At 35.6% G+C, this 15526-nt stretch overlaps 2 protein-coding genes across 16 annotated transcripts in view; one reads left to right on the top strand and one right to left on the bottom strand.

Moving 5' to 3' along the window:
- Nucleotides 1-2221, bottom strand: part of LOC111504933 (inter-alpha-trypsin inhibitor heavy chain H4) — a 100045-nt gene extending 97824 nt beyond the window's left edge. For 13 of the 14 annotated variants that reach the window (XM_074185349.1, XM_074185347.1, XM_074185344.1 and 10 more), the window contains exon 1: nt 2018-2221. In XM_074185349.1, coding sequence (XP_074041450.1) covers nt 2018-2134 — 117 coding nt within the window. In that variant the 5' untranslated portion in view covers nt 2135-2221. The remainder of the gene's footprint in view (nt 1-2017) is intronic. The other variant, XM_023159658.2, reaches the window with a different exon arrangement.
- LOC111504932 (pyrokinin-1 receptor) overlaps nt 1-15526 on the top strand; it is a 443518-nt gene that overhangs the window by 173382 nt on the left and 254610 nt on the right. The gene's annotated exons all lie outside the window — the stretch shown is intronic.

The raw sequence follows: 15526 nt of genomic DNA on the forward strand, positions 1-15526 counted from the left end.
TATTAGTCTCCTCTTCTATACTCATCAAAGTCACATGGAAATAAATATACTTTTGGGTATTATCTTACATTTCTCCAGTATAACCTATATAATTACGTCATTCGATAATTTGAAAAATGAAGAAGAAACGTTTCAAAAACATAATTTTTTTCAATACACACGTTTCAATACGGCCAATAGAAATAAATTGAAATATATGGATAAAACCATGAATACGAAACGACGTAGTCGTTTAATCTTCCAATAAAAAATGCCTTCACTTCCCAAAAATTTACCCCATGCATTTTTAATCTGTCAATATATCATGTAATATATTTATCATGAATGTTCGAACTCTGATTGATACAATTCCACATATTTTTGTTTTTGGAACATCAGACAGAATCATTTCCAAATTGACGTTCATATTTACTTACTATGAAATGTAAAATGCTTGTAGTTTATTATTTATTTATTCATTAATTTATTTATTCACGGCAATGCCTATTTTTACAAAACAATCAACAAGTCCACACATATGTATTTAATACTAATCTAAGCTAGGTTCAATGAAAAAATATATACCTAAAATTAAAAAAAATCGTAAAAATAAGTTGATGAATTACAATCTTTCCAGTCTTTTTAAATGTTTCCAAAGAAGGATTGAAAAATTCTAAATCAACATTGTATGTATTTGCAAGTCTCAAAATTCTACCTACATATACATTCCCGCCATAGTTGGTGCGACAAAAGGGTACTTTCAAGATTTCCGAATTTCTTGTTCTCTTGTTCGACAAGTTCCGTGGAATTGATGCTACCATTGATTATTTTGTGAATTAGTGTAGGATCTGATTCTAATTTTTTATGAGGCAGAGTATTCAAGTTAAGAATGTCCAATATAATTTTATTGTCATATTCACCAATATGTCTATATGCAGAGCACGAAATTGTTGAATTGTATTCGATTATTGATCTATCAATTGAACAATATATGATTTTTATTGAAGTGAGAGATAATTCATTCGCAATATAGGATTCAAATGACATTTTTGGGTCGAGAGTGATTCCTAAATCTCTGATTGTGTTTGTTGTTTTCAGTTTTGGTTGATTGATTTTATATGGCCGGTTAATAGGATTTTTGTTTCGGAAAAAAGTAAATTTTTGACATTGGTCTATATTTAGTTGCAGTGGTTTTAAATCACACCAGAGAACAAAGTTAGATGAATCGTACTGTAATAATTATGTATCAGTTGAGTCATGAATAAGTTGTTCATTACAAAATACTTCGAATCATAAAACTTTCACAATAAACAACCCATAACTTCGTTATCGTTAAACATTCATCATGGTCATTCTCGAAATATCAGCCATCTCTCTTCTATGCAAGTTATCATACAGGAGGTCTCTGTAATGAACTCAAACGTTAACTGTTTTGTTTTCGTTTTTATGTTGTAGAAGAAAATAATACTGTTCAATTGTTTGTTTTACCATAATGAATTTTGATGATGCATGTGTGATGAATCGCTCCCAAAGAATGGGAAATTTCGTTTCGAATAACTCTTTATTTGAATAACTTTTCACAATGAAATTTCAGATTTGAGATCGTCTAATTCTTCAAGATACTTGTTGATCTTCCTCTAGAATCTTTCAAAATATAGAGTAGATACCTGAACTTGAAGACAAAAGCAAGTAAAATCACTCGGATCCTGAAAAAAAGACAGTTGCCTAATACTCGCATATTTTGAATTCATGCGTTCTAATAACTTCTAGTTTTCTAGATATAGGTAAGAGGTTTGTAATTTTTCAGAACACTGCCTCATTTTGTCAACTAAATGTCTTGTTTACGCTACTGAGGATGAGTGGGTTTTTCAATCTTGAGGAATACGAGTACATGCAATTTCTTCTAGAAATATGAGTTTCACAAATTTTCAACTGATATTTTTTGTGACATAATCACGAACATCTGAATATATACCACTAAATCGAGCTGAAACTTCACTTCCACACTTAAAAACAGACATTATCATTATTAACTCACGTCTTTCTCATTTTCCTTTGATTTTTCTTCGGAAGCCACTACAAAACTATTGTCACTTGGTGCCGCTAATACAAGTGTACACAGCGTTGCTAAGAAACAAAATAGTATTCTCTTCATTTTAACAATTCTCGTCAAATATCAATATCAAAATGAAACCTGAGCAGTATATTGTGAACACCGCACCAGTTATGACCTAGTGTGGGAATAGATGCTGTGTATATATAGGAGCGGTTTATCTTAATTACTTGGGTTATCCCAGATCATCGTCGATTCTTTGTTATGGACAGGCTCTCAATTATTCGAAATCATATGCCGAGTATATAAAACCGGTATTATTCCTGGGAAACATTAACGTCATCATCAACGATATGTTGGCTTTGGGGGATTTTCTGTACTTTCATGAAGAATAAAGATACAGACCAGGCGATCAAGTTTCGCACGTACGAGTATGATAGATAGATAGATCTTTATTGTCTAAAATGTAATACAATTTGTCGACAAAGGGTGTCATGTTTATGAATACATAAAATGAATTTCACTAGTTCGGACTTCCATTGTCTACTATATAAAATGATTTGAAATCCCTGAAACAACTGAAAAAGAAGTATCAGAAATGAATAGCTGAAAATAACAATTATATTAAACAAAATGAACCCGAAATGAAATAATAGTAACATAAAATACAAGTAAAATAGAACAATTGAACAAAAATAATTAAAAATAAAGAAATGAAAAAAAAAGAAAATAAAAATAAAAAGTTGACTTTTATTCTTGGAATCTCTCAACTTTTTATTTTTTTTTTCTTGTTTTTTTTTCATTTCTTTATTTTTATTTAGTTTCGTTCAATTGTTCTATTTTACTTGTATTTTATTTCACTATTATTTCATTCCAGGTTCATTTTGCTCAATATAATTGTTATTTTCAGCTATTCATTTTTAATCCTTTTTTTTCAGTTGTTTCAGGGATTTCAAATCATTTTATATAGTAGACAATGGAAGTCCGAACTAGTGAAATTCATCATGAAACAGTGTCAATCACCTTCAAACAAATACATAAAATGTTAAAAATATATAAAATGTTTATTTTTTAAAGACTATATAGTATTCACAAAAATACAGTGAAGATTAAAAATAACAGACAAAAAAAACAATAAAAAAATATCAAAGATAAGAAAAAATGTACAAATATGTTATCAATAAAACAACACAATTTTAAGATTACTTGACATAAATCGTAATATACATCGTGGTATACCGAAAGACTCTTCCAAACTGTAGAAGCAGTTTCCTAAACAAGGTTCTTTACTGATTTCATAAACTTTTCAAGTTCATTATTAGATGTAATATGTTTTGGTAGATAATTTTATGTCTCTACTTCCATAGATTTGAAACTGCCTGGTCAAAGATGATGTGGGCAGTGGAAGGGCAAGTTTTTTATCGCTACGCGTAGGGCTTTCTGTATGGTTTTTAAACTTCTCTTTATGTTTATGAAGTAAGCAGAAAGTCTCTAGAATGGATATTTTAAATAATGTTCTGCAGAAATAAAAATTTCTGCGTTTATACGTACCTAGATATTCTACTTTCAAAAAGGAAAAGTATCTTTATAAATCAACAATTAAGGCAAAATATAAATTATAGTTCAATACCACCTCCACAAGCCACATGAAAAACAGTTGTTTTGTAATTTATATAGAGGAAGATAGGTTAGGTGCACAAAATGTCATATGTCACAGAATGACTCGGAACATAAGTAAACAGAACAGCACGCCTCTGAAATATGTCATCTTTGGTTGTCTCATATAGGTAACAGATTCATTGTCCTTTATTAGCTATAACCGATGTTGCCAAATAGTGAAATAGAAACGAATCCTTTTAAATGTTGAATGCATTATTTCATTAAGTATTTAAATAATTTTTTAAAGAAAAAAGTTGAAATGATAAGTTTAAAATGCGTTGTTTTAGAGCTCTTTTATGAAAACTACTTGATTTTCGTCAGGAGGAACATTCCCCATTAGTCCTAGAAATAAAAATTGACGTGTTCTTTGAGATTTTTGATTACAAGTCCGTTTCTCACTTACAGGGGGGTCAAGTTTTTGTTGGAACGCCCTATGTAGTCAGTGTCATATCGATCTTCCATTAGAAATTTGATATGAAGATGTAGAGTTATCAGGAAATATTTCAAATGAAAATTTCAGATAAAGATGCACTAGGTTATTGTGACATATTTTTTTAATATAAATGGTATCTAGCTGAAACATGGAATATACAAGTTTTTTTATATGGAATGGCATATTTATATTGTCTTTCCTCACTCAGTACCCTATATATTGTAGGATATTTTTAAAAAACACAGTTCATTGGTATCCAAAACTTTCGTAGAACATTTTTTGACTAGTAGGTTCTCCATCTAAAACTTCTACTGGAAGCTCAATGTGACACACACTGTATATGTTAATCACTAGCTTAGTTATTGTTATTTTTCGTAAGGTTTATTCTGTCTGATGCTACCGTAGAAAGGATAACGTAATTACCGACAGAAATAGCTGGAAGGTTCTCTTATAATTTAATTCGTTTTGGTCAAATTAAAGTTGACCACAACCAGGTTCCAATGTGTGTAACAACTAACAACTTGGTAGGTGAATAGCAGTTGAATAATCAATTAGTCTAAAATGTACCAACCACATAATAGACTAGGGCTGAGACCTTCAAAAATGGTGAAAAGTGAAAAAAAAATAGTAGGATGAAACGCATTAGAGAAGGAGTGAAATATGATAAAAATGAAAGAAAAAATAAATTACGGACGATTTGAGTTTGGGAAGTGGGAGGGGGTGAGTTTTTAAGGATAAACAATGGCTCATCTCAACTTCCGGAAAAACTACAAGTCCTATGAAAAAAAGTTGAATGGCAAAGTTGTAGGAAATAGAAAAATATACAACTTTCGTATTCAAAATTTTTTCACATAACCCCAAAATTCATGTGAAAAATTCAAATTACCTAGTTTTTGGTTTTTTTATCACATATCCATAATTTCATAAAGTATTCATTTTCAATAAATTCAATTAAATTCATTTTATTAAAACAACGATAAAAATAAAAAACAACAACAAAAATTAATTGGCGCTCCAGTGGCGCATTTACTTTTTCAGCTGCAGGAAAACCCGGAAAAAACTGCAGCACCACATCATCTGAAGATCTTGATCTACCAATGTCCTCTCTCTTATGAAACAAAATGTAGGGTGTCTCCAGAGGCTCCAATAGATTCAATGCATCGCCAGAACACTTCATGACACGACTATCTTAAACTTAAATCAGTCCGTTTCGTCTTTGACCAAGACGTTATAATGACGAAATTCAACGCCAGAACTACAGTGAACAATGACTGCATGAATATTATACTAGTATGTTTGAAATACAAACTGAGTAGAGAAAAGTATCTTCTGTATAATTCAGTGTTCATGTAGAAGTATTTGTTTCGAAAGAATTATTTTCTTTCGTGTAATTCAATGTTTATATGAAAGTAGCTGTTTCAGGAGGACTTTCTTTCAGTTTGTATCTGAAAGTTACTTCTTTGCATGATCTACACATTCATGTATAGGGTTTCAAATTGATTAATTCCTTCCTTTCTTTGGAAGATTCTCTCATCCCTTTTTTTTGTATCAGATGGAGTAGTAGAAAGCCAAAAACTTTGTTTTCCAAAAAATTAATCAATCCTAAAAATATAACCCCTTCAATTATACTAGTGATCTGCTAGATTGAAATGTTCATCTATTTCGAACCTTCCAAAGAGTTTCTTGCTTCCGTCAGAGGTTGAGTCTTGTTTGAAGATCATCGGTGTTATTATTAGATTGACTGGTGCATCAGATATACTTGTTTCCTTATAACAGTTAGTTTGGCGCATATTTGGCAATACACTAGATCATCATCTGTTAAAAATTCCATTTCCAGATGATTCAACAATAAGCTTTGCACGGACTGGTTATTAGTCATATTAGGAAAAGCTAGATGAAGTTCCAGAAATTCACATAAGTTTTCGCTACCTCTTGAACATTTACTACAAAGTAAACAAGTGAGAATTTCTCCAGCAAAAGATTCACAAATACAAAACAAGGTGGACTGTACGGAATCATTCAATCCAGAGCGGTCGGGAGTATTGATTTTGCTATTGTTTTGCTCACGAAGAGTATTCAACAAGAACCCCAAGAATTCGGAACAATCCTCTTGTTGTCCTAACGAATATCTAGTGGACTTCAAAGACTCCAGGAAATCGGTTGAAGGGAAAGATGATACATTCTTTCGAAACTGCAGCTGCATGAACAGTTTGAGTTTGATGAATAAGTAGGAAACATTCCCGTTCTCGTTCATCATAAAACCTCGTTCTTGAAATTCTTCGTCATGAACAACACTTGTAAAATGCTATTCATATAGCAAGTGATACCTAAATTATCCAATCCAGTTTTCTTCTCTAGATTTTCAGGACAACTATCTACTGATTCGTGAAGAAGAACACGTTTCACAGAATCTCCATTAGAACCATTTCTCAAGCTGCGATCGATCCTTCCAAGTAAAGAAGGATTTCGTAGAGGGATCGGTTCGCCTTTGCTTCATGAAGCTCTTCCAGTGAAAGGGAACCAGAACTACGAGGAGTGCAACTCATATTTGGGGGGCAAGAATGACACAAGTCCACTGGCCGCACTGAAAAAGAAGAAGGTCGATCAATCACTTGTGAATTAACCTTGATAGGAGACTGATGAATATTCACATATTTCGGCTTGTTTCGTAGAGATTTCAGTTTCATACTGAAATTAGGGCAATGCATGATCTCATTAAAATTATGTGAAGGTGGAATAGCTCCAAGGACCGAAGCAGCATTGTCACCTTGAATAGCAATACTAATTCTTTCTATCAAAGAAGAGGTAGAACAGTAATCTTTCGTTGCTTGGCCTATTCTCCTTCCGAGTTAATGAACGAATAACAGAGACTCCTGGCCATAAACACCAAAATTTTCAACCGCTACAGGATGGAACAGATAGTTGTTACCAAGATTTTGGTATTTTTTCCTTTTCAATTTCTCGCCAGACAATGCTGCAGTTCCAGCAAACTTTTAACTTCCGGGTAGATGGGAAGCCGCGACCGTGTCAACGCAAGTGAAGTCTCGTACCACAGGTTTACCGTATTTCGATGGTATGAGAGACATACCATCTGGTCGTTTACCATCATATCGACTGGTACCTGAGGGTTCCAAAATTGCAGGAACAACCGCAAGACAACATAGCTCGTTTCAATATGTCGTTCACTTGGTGATGTCGAGATGTACGCCCTGCACTTCTCCTGCAACTCAAACCATGTGTACCTTTCTCATTTTGATGATTTCAGTCAAGAATAATGAGAAATAGTAATCGAAATACGTAATTTACAAAATACAACTTTGACTAGAATTTTGGTTATTATGAAATTTCATCCATTTCTTGTATATCCTATGGATATATCCACATGATATCTTTCGTAAGATATTCAGAGGTACGTCCTGCACGAATATTTATAAAATGTCATTTCAATGCAATGCAAACACTAGTGGTATAAAAACAGAGAAAGTTTTATTTCTCAATCTTCATGATGATCTCCTCAATCATATAGGCGCTTTATGAGTGGTGCCTGTGCGAAAGTAGCGATTCACATTGGATTTGAATCGCTGGAGATTGAATCCATTTGGAAAAACATTCTCAAGAAGTTTATTCCACATAAACGTTGTTACGGTTCCCAAAATGCAAGAGCGGATTTACGAGATAACAGAAAAGTAACGTATTGAAATCATATATTTATGCACAGCATCCACCCTGTATAACATTCAAAACAATTCAGTTCAGTTTTTTGTGCCTAAAGACAATCAGAATAATTCGACCTTGAATAACGTTGATTGGGAAAAAAAATGAAAGGAAAAAGAAAAGGGTTTTTTCTCTGGTAATGAGAGTTGAGTTTGGTTATCTTCTCTGGAGCAAGAATTTTGAGCTCATCACTTTTGTGGATTTGAAGAAATCAAAATATTCAATACGGAAATAACTATATTTGGATTATCCAAAGGAATAACTCGCCCACAGTATTGGGGATTTTTATTAAGTACCCGTTCTCTTGTCAAATTCCAATCTTCAGGCCACACAACAACTACGATAAGAACCCTCTTCCCGAAAATACCCTAAAGGGTATATCCTTCTAAACCTTAATCTCATTTTAGGCCTTCTTATTACCACCTCAAGTCGATATTGTGAACTATATCCTGGTGTATCTCTCGCAAGGCTAGACCACTACACCCCTTATATCTCTGATTACGGTCTTCCGAGGAGCAAGTTATCTGCATGGAAAAGATCATTGCCTGAGTGGACTGCGTACAGGGGTTGGATCGTGCTGCTGGAGACTATTCTCCCATATCCCATGCATGTAAGGTCTTTCCTGTTATGTATTACACCCTTCCGCACGACCTCGAATCAACATTGCTGTACAAATTGCGAATTCTAGAATGAACCAAGTATTTACCACACCTTAAGTTTAATCATAAGTTGCTTACATTTATATCTGTGAACCCAAAAGTATACTTCTGGGCCATAAGCCTGTAATCACCACAAGCTTGGCGTGTTTGAAGAAACAATACACTTATCCTCCAAGTGGACTTATATTTACCCACCATCCCTCTCCGCTGAGTTCCGGCAGCCCATAATTTAGTTCCTAAGTAACAAAGTAACCCGTTTCAATCTACGACAACGGAAGGTTACAACGTAGTTCTCCAAATGGAAGAGTTCTTGAAAAGTGAATTTCGAAGTGTTCTGAGTTGAATCTCAAAACGATGAGCAGCCACGGTCCATCGCGTGTTTTTAATATGTACCGCTCTTGGTGGAATCAAATGTGCCAAGTCACTTGAACACTTCCCGTGAAAGTATCTCTAGAAGAAGGACAAATCTTCGATGTTCCATACTATCAACGTTGCAAGTGATGTTCGCGTCTCTAATTAGGCGGATGGCTCTTCTTTGGATGAAATCCAGCAGCTTCAGGGCATGATTGGGGGCAAATCTCCATACATGAGAACAATACTCCAAAGAAGGTCTCATCTGAGTGTTATGAAGCATCAAAAGTTGCTGAGGTGTGAACAGTTTTCTGGTTCGGAACAGTGTTCCAAGCTTTTGAGAAGCGGCTTCAGCAATTCCAGCGACATGATTGTGCTAAAAAACTTATCGAAGCAGAAAGCGGCATTGTCTGCCCTGACATCATTATATCCGGTTCGGAGATATTGATCTTTTGTAAATCGTCATTGAGATATTCTAGTTCGTGAAGGCGCATCCAAGGCTATGATCGTCCCAGAATCCTCCTGGGGGGTAACGAAAGCATATATAAAGACATCCATAAACTCATGGATACAAGCCGAATAGATAGATAGGTGGAATAAGCTCTCAGGAATGAGGCAGGCGAAAGAGTTAATGAAGAAACTATCGCGCAAATTCACGGAAGACCTGCTAAACCAGAACCGTAAGGTTGTAAGGGTAGTGATGGGTCTACTAACGGGGCGAAGCCGACACAGGAAACATATGGCCAACATGAGTCTGACGGAAGAAACCCAATGATGGTTCTGTCAAGAAAAGGATGAAACCGCTCTGCGAATGCAAAGCGATAGCTTGGCTGAGACACGCAAGATGCGGGGAAGAGAAACCAGAGGCTGCCAGCTATATGAAGGGGTCAGTGTCAAAGCTAGGGAGTCTCATCAAAGAGATCAAGGTAGCCAATGAGCTCTAACATGTTGAAGTAGAGGGAATATCTCAAGTAAACTCTTGATATAATGTATTAATTTTAGACAACGCAACTCGTACTTTTATTATGACAAAATTAATCTCTTAACTACCTATAAACATATACAATGTGAACGAAAACAAATTAACAAATTATGAAAATGGTGGTTTTTCAACACCCTCTCTCATCGAATAATTTGTTCAATCCCATTGTTTGTCGTAAAATATTCAATCTTGGCTTGAACAGCGGTTTGGTAAGTGCATCTGCTATTTGGTGTTCTGATGCTATTTTTTGAATTGAAATAGCACCATTTAAGACCAGTTCCCTTACAAAGAAATGTCTTATATGAATATGTTTGGTACGTCTGTGATATTCCGGATTTTGGGCCAAGCGTATTGCAGCTTCGTTATCGACCATCAATACTGGATTACATTCCATATCCAAAAATTCTTCATATAGCTGTTTCAACCAAACCAGTTCACGGGAAGCTTCACTAGCAGCTACTATCTCAGCTTCCGTTGAGGAAATAGCTACTGAAGTTTGTCGTTGACTGAGCCAAGATATCGCACCGCCAGCATAAATACAAATAACACCTGTTGCTGAACGTCCCGTTGTTTCATCTCCGCCATGGTCAGCATCACTAAAACTTCTCAGGCCATCCATTGTTACGTTTCAATTTAGCACTAGATCAAACTGCTCTTATGTGACCTTTCAAAACACTACGTTACCTTTTAAGATCTTTATTCAAAGGATATTAACAATGTAATTAAGTTACAAGTAGATTTTATTCATTTAACATCATAGTAATGGGAATCTTCCGTTCCATAGAAAACTATACCTGAAATGTACAGGAATATATGTATGCTCCCTGACTAACTGCTTTGACCAGTACTTACACATTCTCCTATTGCCAATCGACGTGGGAGATCCGAAAATTCCTCGATAGGTTGAAATAGTTGTTATTGTTTGTTTCTCAGTTTACTTCGCCTATCATTTTTCAGCCGTTGTCTGCCTTATTCTCTATACTTTCCCAAGAATATTTCTTGCATAGATTGTTATTTATCACTTCCAGAAGGATTACTTACATTTTAGAGCCATATCGCCTGAAATACAATACTAGTTAGCTCTGGTTTCTGAATACTGTTTGATATTTTCGATAAATATTCTGCATAATATGAATGTTCAAATATTCGTACGGAATGGGTAAGATGTGACGACTTACCTTATATGTTTCTACTCCATCGCATAAATAAGGATTGGTAAATAGTTGAAAATAGGTTGGAGTGAATATTTTTGTAAACATTCAATTTCAAGATTAAGAGACAGCTGTTGGTTGACATCCGCCGAACTTTCGTAGTGTCGTTCCGACGAACTAAACCGAACTAGTTCTACAGTTATTCACGGGTGGAGGATTGATCGGTTACTCAAATTGTCAAGGGTTGTTTAGGGTTGCATTGCTTTGAGAAGGAGTTTTGATGGGTCACGGACTTGTTGATATTGTCTCAAGTGGCTGTGGAGGAATTGATAGATATATGATGTTGTGCACAGCGCCCCCTTGGTGCTTGTAGTGTAGATTGGACGCACTGTGGCAACAACTGGTTAGCTGTCAGATGTGGCAGTCTCTTAGTATTCGGAAGTTGGCCTTCGATGAGCTTGGTTCGGAGTTCAAGGGTACCATCAGACTGATTGTAGGATATATATGGTTGTATTTGTGCCATCCTTCACGGGGATTATTTCTACAAGTCAGGATTGTATAGTGGAAGACTAATTGGTCATTTTGGTGTGGATATTTGCAGTCTGAAATTCAAGCTCTTTCGAGGATTTGTGGTGGTTAACGAACTCGTGCCAGGTGAAAGGATTTCCGAAATTAGGTATGTCTGAATCACTGTCGCATCTCTCATGTGGTCTTAGCTATGATATCACCTCTTCAATTCTACAACCTTCGTTTCTCGTCTCTAGATTCATAAGAAACAGAAGGCCCTCAGTCACTCATCAAGTCCCAGTAGGACTTCCGTGCAGAGCACCGCACACGAAGAAACGTATAGAAAACCCCTTGGCCAGGGGAAGAATTTTACCATTAAATGTGTTTTAAATGATTATAGTAATATTTGCTCCCAGCGTTGTCATTCAAGTGAATATTAGTTTTGAAGAGAGGTTTCAACATTCATTCAATTGTCTTGATTTTTACGGGTCATATGGTTATACAGGGCACCCAAAAATATACTCTTGGTATCTTGCTACTTTGCTTAATGAAAATATACCAGGGGTATTGATTAGTCAAATAGTCCCTATTAAATGGGGGTTGAATCTCACCTTGTTTTTATCTGATTCTGATTGAGAATTTTCTTCCGTAGGGTTTTTTCTTCTCCTTTCCTTTTTTTATTTATCTTTCTGTATCTTATTTGGTGATCCATTACTGGTCCAGCTTGTCGTGCCCTACAGGGTGATCTATCTTGGTGGTGCTACAGGGTGATCCATCTCCGCCGTTCTACAGGGTGATCCACCGGTGCTACAGGGTGATCCATCTCAGCAGTACTACAGGGTGATCCACTTCCGTCGAACCACGGGGTAGCCTAACACCATATACCGGGTGGCCCAAAAGGAGCACGCAAGTTATAATTGATTTAATTGAATATTTGTGATATACTGAGTTATTTGAATAATTGTTGCCCTTATGTTTATTGTTACCTGTTGATATAGTATTTGTTTATCGTTTATTGATAAAGAGTTTGTTTATTGATACCAGATTGATATAGTGATTCATCTGTGAAACGGAAATTGAGGTATATTCTTCCTTTCACGATTGCTGATTGACACCGATGCGCCTACGCCTGAGCTCACGCGACGCAAACGAGTTTGTCTTACCTTCCGATACTAGTATTTACGATTTCACCTACTCAATTTTCGTGGTAGTTTTACTCGACGTATTGTAGTTTTTTTTGAGCGTCGTTACTACCGTAATTTATGGCTGATTGAATTCGTGGTTATATACACCGCGCTCTTGTATTGACATTTGAACATCGCGTAGTAGTGTGAATATTGCATTGTTGTCTTAGAAGCGTTGTTGGTTAATCCATGTAAGTTAGGATTACTGAATAAATCATATTGGGGATCTTTATCTTTTATTTCCAATATCAATTGGTGGGTTATTGATATTGTGAGTTACTTAGGGTATCTGGAGGATTAAATTTACCTGGCGCCCATTAAGATCTATTTGAAATTTGCTAAGTTGTTTAACCCACTCCCGTCTCCACTGTTCAGCTTAGCCGCGGATACCCATCTGTCTTATTTGTTACCGACAGATGATTTAGTCTCCTCTTGTGGTTTGTGAGGTGACAGTAAGCTGCTCTTGTATTTCCATGATGACCAGTTTGACTTGCCCTCAAGTAATCCTATTTGTATTTTAGTTGCATCCATTTTGCTTTTGGTAGAGCTTGGATTCAACTGAATAAAAATGATAGCTTCAAAACATTTGTCAATGTCAAAAATTTTCAGCAAGAAAATTTCAGCAGTTTCTCATAATTTGGAAATATTTCTTATACTCCGGAACCTCAGGCTAATCAACCACGATCTGCTACCATGTTGAAGTAGAGGGAATATCTCAAGTAAACTCTTGAATGAATGTATTAATTTTAGACAACTCAACTCGTACTTTTATTATGTCAAAATTAATCTCTTAACTACCTATAAACATATACAATGTGAACAAAACAAATTAACAGATTATGAAAATGGTGGTTTTTCAACATAACAACCAAGGAGCATCACAGTAGATGTGAAAAGGCCGCAGTGAACCAGGCCATAGGCTAGCTCCCCGACAATCTGATCTATCGAAGCAAAAAGTGCTATTGTCTGAACCTGACATTATATATACGGTTCGGATTTCACCATATATGCCAGAAATTAATTTTCGACAGCGTCTAGTCAGGCGAATTTTGAAACAGCTCAATATCAACAAGGCCCCTGATTAAGTGCCTGTCATCGTACTTGAAAAGTGCGCAAATAAACTTGCACCAGTATTTTGCAGACTTTTCAACCTGTCTTGAAAGAAAGGGGTTTTTCCTTCTTGTTGAAGATTGCTCGCGTTCAGCCTATTCCCAGTAAGGGCAAGAAAAATCTTCCAAATAACTACCCAGTCACTTTGTTATCAGTGATATCAAAAATCATGGAGGAAGTCGTAAACCACCATATCTTCCAATATTTGGAAGGCTTCAATATGGCTTTCGGAAACAAAGACCAACAGGCGACCTTCTATCGTATGTCACCTATATTTGGAAAAAGGCAATCGAGAAACAGAGAATCAAGAGCTGTTGCGCTCGATACTTCTAAGGCCTTTGAATGTGTGTGGCATGAGGGTTTGCTGGCCATACTTCGACGCTATGGCTCATCGGATCATTTTTATGCATGGCTCTTCAGCTTCCTGAAACGTTCTTTCAAGTGGCCGTGTAACAACGTAAAATCAACAGAGCCGTTTTTGAATATAAAAAGTAAGATTTTTAAAAAAAGCTCGGACACGTCGATTTCTAATTGAAGGGAGACACCTTTCAGACGGATTAGATTTTTTGTAGTACGCACCCTCTCGGAGGGGTGCTTCCGACGACCCTTATTCAGATATGGAAAGTAGGTCGAGTGGCATCTTGTTTTGAAGGTCTTTCGAATACCTTTACATCTCTGTAACCTGTAACGATTAGTTTTCGAGATAATTTGAAGATTTAAAGGTATTTTTATTGAGTTCAACTCTTTGAAATGAATGAAATTGTTTTTAAAGTACAATTTACGTTCAGAACTTTCATAAAAAAAAATTTTTGCTTTTTATGACAACCTGCTAATACGTATCCATTTGATTTCGTAAAAAAGTAAGAATTATTTGTTTGTTACAAGGAGATTTTTTCGGAGGATGGGGTTGGTTACCACCCTTACATTTTAGGTGAATTGAATTGCCTTTTGACGTGGATATTTTATGTTTCTGATAAAAAAGTGAATCATACTAAAAACTTACCTACACAACGAATACAACCTGCTGATTTCCTTGAATGCTGATGACACAGAAAAGTTTAAAAAACTGATTTAGGGTGAAGAAATCCCAATAATTGAAATTTAGAGTAAATGTTCAAAATGTGCGCCATTTTGCTCCATGCAACAATGAAGATTCTGTTCGAATTTTACTCTTACATTATTCAACATCTCAAGAGTTATAGCTCGGCATTCATGAATAATTCTACGACGTAATTCATCCCAATTTTCTGACTGTGTAGCATAAACTCAATACTTCAAATATCCCCACCAAAAGTAGTCCAGTGGTGTTAAATCTGGTGATCGTGTGGCCATTCAATTGGACCTCTTCTCCCAATCCATTGTCCTTCAAAATGATTATTCAAAAAATTTCGAACCTGCTGGCTATAATGTGGTGGTGCACCGTCTTGTTGAAAATGGATGAATTCATCTTGACATCTTGGATCCTGATCAATTATTTCAACCATACGAGGTTGTATTGCCTCTTCAAGAAGTTGTAAATAAGAATCACCGGTTAAATTTCCATCAATGAAAAATTGACCTATAATATGATTGCCTACTATTCCGGCCCAGACATTCAACTTTTGGGGATGTTGGGTATGTATTTCTGCGTATTGTCTTGGGTTTTCATCCGACTAATAACAGCAATTGTGACGGTTCACGCAACCATTTAAATAAAATGAGCTTTCGTTCGAAAAACAGATGTTATAAAGCAGCTCGGGATTTT

Source organism: Leptinotarsa decemlineata, unplaced genomic scaffold (assembly GCF_025532065.1).
Source record: "Leptinotarsa decemlineata unplaced genomic scaffold, Ldec_3_MD MMD2_tig00026374_RagTag_RagTag, whole genome shotgun sequence".
NCBI lineage: Eukaryota > Metazoa > Arthropoda > Insecta > Coleoptera > Chrysomelidae > Leptinotarsa > Leptinotarsa decemlineata.